The 6000-nt window shown below is 36.6% G+C and overlaps 1 protein-coding gene across 6 annotated transcripts in view; it reads left to right on the plus strand.

Moving 5' to 3' along the window:
• The window catches only part of PTPN12 (protein tyrosine phosphatase non-receptor type 12), an 86478-nt gene extending 82718 nt beyond the window's left edge, over positions 1-3760 (plus strand). For all 6 annotated transcript variants that reach the window (XM_034667010.1, XM_034667002.1, XM_034666990.1 and 3 more), the window contains 3 exons: positions 4-34; positions 2576-2683; positions 2916-3760. In XM_034667010.1, the coding sequence (XP_034522901.1) occupies positions 4-34; positions 2576-2683; positions 2916-2977 (201 nt within the window). In that variant the 3' untranslated portion in view covers positions 2978-3760. The remainder of the gene's footprint in view (positions 1-3; positions 35-2575; positions 2684-2915) is intronic.
• Positions 3761-6000: the final 2240 nt, after the last annotated feature.

Raw genomic sequence — 6000 nt, forward strand, 5'->3', positions numbered from 1 at the left:
TAGGGCTTGATAACCTCTGGAACTGAAAAATGTGGTAAGTTAGATTTTGTTCCTTTTTGTTATAGATTATATAGATTAATCTCCATAAAATAGCATGTCTCATGGTGTACTGAGCCTGAACTATGTCAGTATAATTCTTTTAAAGTAATTACTGTATCAGATATTATTAATCTGGAAAGTAACAACATTTATTATTGGTAGTTACAGGCTAATGGAGAAAAAATTACTTTAAAAATATTTTTCTGTGTTTTTATTTTCTGTTGTTTATAAAAACACTTAGAATCTAGATCTGACAGTGATTTGAATAAATGTCCCCAATTCACCTTGATTATTGAATGAGGTCCCTAAAAATCAGTTGTTTGGAATTCTTCCTTTTAGTACTTCTACCTCCGTGAAGACCAATAAGATTATGAAGCTTAGCCCTGTGTTGTAATTCTAAGTTAGAAAATTTTTTTGCCACATTTCTTATATTATCATGGTAAAAATACATCAAGGTATTATTAATTCCTATAAATCAGTGACCATGAAAGCAGCTCATCCAACATCCTAGCCTGTACAATTCCCCCAGTTCATCTGTCATCTCTGCCCTTGCCCTCCCTTCTACTTTAACTGCCCCCTCCCTGCATCTTTGCCTAACGGGGTTGCATTCCCTCTCATAAATTATTACTCTTGGTCTACTTTCGTGGGGCGGCGTATCATAAGGAAAAGAACAGAAGCTTCAGTGTCAAGCCTACCTGGTTTGGAATTTCATTTTTACCATTTTACTTACTATGGGACTTAGGCCAAGTCACCTAATCTTAGCCCTGGTTGTTGTTGTTGCTTTTTTCCCCCATCTGTGCAATGGAGGTAATAATAGCACCTACCCTGGAGCATTGTTGTGAGGAGTTAATCAGATCACATTCATGGACTATCAGCACTGTGCTCATGATAGGCACTCAAATGGAAGCCAAGCTATTATTGTTACTGTCTTTATTCTATAACTACTGCCGATATTGCTGGATCCCTGGGCCCTTTATTTCTTAATATATGCTAACTCCTTTCTGGATTCTCTTCTCTAGCCAATCTGGACACTGTCCTCCATTACTCTAGTCGTACTTGAAATTATCCTCCACTTGCTGCTAAGTCCCATACCATTTTATTTTATCCCTCAAGACTCCTGAATACTGCTAGGGAACATCACTCGGCTTTACAGAGTGAGCCTGCAATTCTGGATCTTCATCCACAGTTGGGATGCTTAGTTATCTTATATGCTCTAGTTGTATCCTTTCTATTTTCCTTGAATTTTCTAAATCTTTAATTTCTGCTGGGCAACCCTCTCGGGTCCCCTCCCTCTTCAGGAGCTTTTGTACTATCCCTCAGTAAACTTCGCTTTGCTGCCCACCAAAATAATAATAATAGTTAAAAAATAAATCTTTAATTTCTTCTGAAATCATCAGTCCTACTCTTACTCATACTCAGTAGATGACCTTTTACTTCACTGAGAAAATTGAGGCCTTTTGACTAGATCATCATTTCTTTCTACAAGTTGGTCCTGAAACCACTAATCACCATGCCTCTCCTCTCTGTCCCCATTGCACTCTGCATCATTTTACTATCAAAATTACCACACCAGTATAATAATAATGTGCTTGTCAGTCTCTCCTACTAGATTAGGCCTCAGCTTGCTTTTGTTCTGACCTTGAGCTGATCAAATAATTTTTAGGTTTTTGAAGAGTTGTTTAGGGGTCTCTGAGTGGCTCAGTTGGTAGGGCATGGGACTCTTCATCTCAGGGTCATGAGTTCAAGCCCCACTTTGGGTGTAGAGCTTAGTTTTATTTATTTCTTTATTTTTTTAAGATTTTATTTATTTATTTGACAGAGAGAGACGGCCAGTGAGAGAGGGAACACAAGCAGGGGGAGTGGGAGAGGAAGAAGCAGGCTCCCAGCGGAGGAGCCTGATGTGGGGCTCAATCCCAGAACACCGGGATCACGCCCCAAGCCGAAGGCAGACGCCCAACGACTGAGCCACCCAGGCGCCCCCAAAATTTTTTCTTTAACAAAATTTCTTTTGTTACTAATCTTAGGCATTGGTAATTAAATAAGTAAACTAAAATTGAAGTGATGTAAAACTTTCAAAGCAAAAAAAATTATGGTTAGAAGCCAGTAGTCCAAAAAAAAAAAAAAAAAGCAGCAGCTAGTAGTCCATTAATTGACTATAAACTTGATTGTCATTGATTTCCATATAAAGGCATTTCACTTACAATTATTGCCTTAGGACACGGGCACATAGTATAACTACTTTAAGGAAATATAAAATGGCAAGATTGAGATTTATTAAATAAAGTCAAGGGCATAAGGAGAATCCATACATTGCAGAACAACTCCCTGAAGATTTCTAAGTGCCCTCAAGAACGTCTAACATGATTTCCTGTGTTCATTACCATTGCATTTAAATGTGTTTGGGCCTCTGAAATTATGATACCCAAGAGAGAAAACTTGCTCTTTTAATTTAATATAGACATTAAAACAATTAAAGGATTCTACATATGATGCTACAAATGATGGTGATTAACAATGGCTTTATTTTGCATTTCAGATCATCCAGCAGGAGGTATTCACACAGAGACTTGTATTGAATGTCCGCCTATTTTCAGTAACAAGAAAGATCAAATATCAGAAAGTCCAACAGAGGCCACAGATATTGGTAATTTGTTTACTAAGTAATTTTAAAACTTTAGTTATGTAGTTAGTGCTGGCAAGAATGAGAAATGGTTATTTGCCATCATTTCAGGCTTTCCTGAAGGCAGAGTTTACCAAACTTTGTGCTATGATTTATTTAGGTTCTTAAATGAACTACCCAAAGCAAATTAAGAGTTTTTGGTACATTAAAATACATTTCTGAACACTGACCAATTACTCTGGTCTTTTGATTACAGGTTTTCGTAATCGCTGTGGAAAACCCAAAGGACCAAGAGATCCACCTTCAGAATGGACATGATTCAGGGAGCTAAAAGACACTTTAAATTATACTGGAAAATTCAAGTGCCACTGAAAGCCAGATTTATAGTATTCCATCTTAAAAATGTGGGACTAACAGCAGTGTAGATTGTTACCTTAGTATTTTTTTGCTTGGACCATCTACCTGCCTTATACTACACTTAGGAAAGTATTACATTGGTTTATTTTGTAACTTCAAGTATTATTGCCTTAATGTCTCTTAACCTGTTACACGCTGCTTGTAGACATGTTAATATAGTAATACTTTTATGATAAATTGAATTTAAGGACTACTCTTTTGCTAATGTTTTATCATGTATGCATTATTTTGTATATGTACAGGGCAAGTAGGTATATAATTTGATAAAGTTGCAGTCATAAAATATTATTAACAGAAGATGTAAGAAATTTCTGCATGGTCTAAATCTTTGTGTACCTTATTTGTAAATTATTTGCCCTGAAGTTTTAGAAAATAGTTTCTGAATTTTAAAATTGCTGGATTCATGCAGCCAGCATTGCAGGTTATCAGAGATCAAAGATTGTAATAATAATACATTTTGTAAATTGTAAGCAAAAAGTTATTTTTATATTATATACTAATTGTTCATCTTAATTGTCCTTGTTTTCATCTAGTCATGGAGATTCAGTAAGTGCCTTGGAACAATATTGAATTCTCTTAGCTCGTGTGTGTTACTTTAATATTTGAACTAAAGTGGCATTAGAAGACTATCAAAATACATGTATGTTTCAGGATATTTGACCTGCATTAAAAAAACAAAAACAATTTTACAGTGTCTGCTTGTCTTGGTTTTTCATTCCTCATTCCTAGGAGATTAGAGTTAGTATCCACCTTCCTGCTGGCTCAGCCTGTAAGTCATGAGTGTGAATGAGGTTTAAGCTCTTAATTAAAGAATAGGGAGCACCATCCACAAAAAAACATGGCTTCACAATTCTAATACTTCTTCTAATTCTAATATTCATGGTTGAGTCAGCCCTAGGCAGCCTTCTCATTACTGCCTACTAAGATCCAATAAAACACCAAGCAAACAGATGTGAGGCTAGAAAAGGGGAACTGGTTTCTTCCCATCCCACAACTGGAGCATAACTCCCATCCATAAGTCTCAAGTTTGAATTCTGACTCCAGGGATTGAAGTTAATGGACGTCTGTATTTTCCCTCTGTATACAAAAGGGAGAAGAAATTACGAGACTAAAATGAGACAGAGTGACCTTATGTGAATAAGATTACTGTACAGGAGAAAATAATTTGTCAGTTTTTCTTTAAGCTCAACGGTCTTCATGTTCGCTCCTTAGAATCTCACATTTTCCCCATATATCTTGGTCATAAGGAAATGTGAATACAGTGGACCCTTGACATTCACAAGATACAGACATTTCTTTAGCGTATCATTTTCCTGAAAAAATTTAAACTGAAATAAAGTATAACTGAAGAAAAATATTTAGCTCCTCCACATGCTTGATGATTTGTATAATATGGTACTAAAATCATTTACAAACATTTTTTTGTTGGGAAAGAGTTGCTTAGAACATCTTTCATTGAAAAATAACATGTATTCAGAAGAGTGCAAAAATCATATTAATCACAAAATTTACACACCTGTGTGAGCGTGACTACCATCTAGGTTAAGCAACAGAATGGGATCAGCTACTGAGAAGCTTTCGCCTTGGACCTCTGAGATTTGTTTGTCACCATATGAGTAGCAGTTACTTTTCATTGCTATAGAATTTTGCATTGTATTGAATGTACCCCACTGTGTCCAATCTGCTGTTAATAGAGATTATGTTATTTTGGTTTGGGAATATTACAAATAATGCTACTATGAACAATTTTTTTTAAGATTCATTTATTTGAGAGAGAGGGAGAAAGAATCCCAAGCAGACTCTGCACTGAGCGTACTAGGAACTTTTTTTAATGTGTTATTTGGTGTACATATATACATAAATCTGTTGGCTATGTGTCAAGGAGTAGAATTTTGGGATTACAGTGTACGCATACATAGTCTCTTTTAGTAGATACTGCCCAACAATTGTCTCACATTGGTCATAAGGATTGTCCTAAGTGGTTGTTCTAATTGTTACGTATTTCTTGGTATTGCTCTTGATTTTCATTTTAGCCTTCCTAATGGGTACAAAGTGGTACTGATTATGATCAGAGTATATATTTACTTCATGACTAATGATGTTGAGCACATTTATGTGCTTGTGACCGATCACATGGGCATTCTTTTTTTATGAACTACCTATTCTAGTCTCAAGGAATTTATATTTTTTTACCTAAGGCTACATGTTTTTAGTTCAGGGAATGAGGAAGATGTTTTTATTTTCCCATTGATCAATCACCATTTAATGCCCCTGCTCCACTGTTAAACAGTTTTGTCAGGTATCCATTGATACCAGTTAGGTATCCACTGATAACGTATGTTTCTAGATTTCTTTTTCTTTGCATTCTATTGCCTATCTTTAGGATGATATATTTTTTTAAGATTTTATTTAGGGGCACCTGGGTGGCTCAGATGGTTAAGCGTCTGCTTTCGGCTTGGGTCATGGTCCCAGGGTCCTGGGATCAAACCCTGCATCGAGCTCGATGCTCAGCGGAGGATCTGCTAACACCTCTCCTTCAACTGCTCCCCCTGTTTGTGCTCTCTCGCTCTCTCTGTCAAATCTTTTTAAAAAAGAAAGATTTTATTTATTTGACAGCACCCGCAGGAGCACAAGCAGGGGGAGGGGGAGAGGGAGAAGCAGACTCCCCGCTGAGCAGGGAGCCTGACACTGGGCTTGATCCCAGAACCCAGGGATCAGGACTTGAGCTGAAGGCAGACACTTAACCGACTGAAACACCCAGGTGCCTCTAAAATATTTTAAATTCTGCCTTTTCCTAGCTTTAGCTTTCTCTCACGGGTTAATTTTTATATTGCTTGGAACACTTGGTAGAACAGTTACTCATTTTTCTTCTTCCATGTAAAGCATATGGTAAGCTCATTTGTATCTGAGATAAACCATTGCCA

This window comes from Ailuropoda melanoleuca, chromosome 1 (genome assembly GCF_002007445.2).
Source record: "Ailuropoda melanoleuca isolate Jingjing chromosome 1, ASM200744v2, whole genome shotgun sequence".
In the NCBI taxonomy this organism is placed as follows: domain Eukaryota; kingdom Metazoa; phylum Chordata; class Mammalia; order Carnivora; family Ursidae; genus Ailuropoda; species Ailuropoda melanoleuca.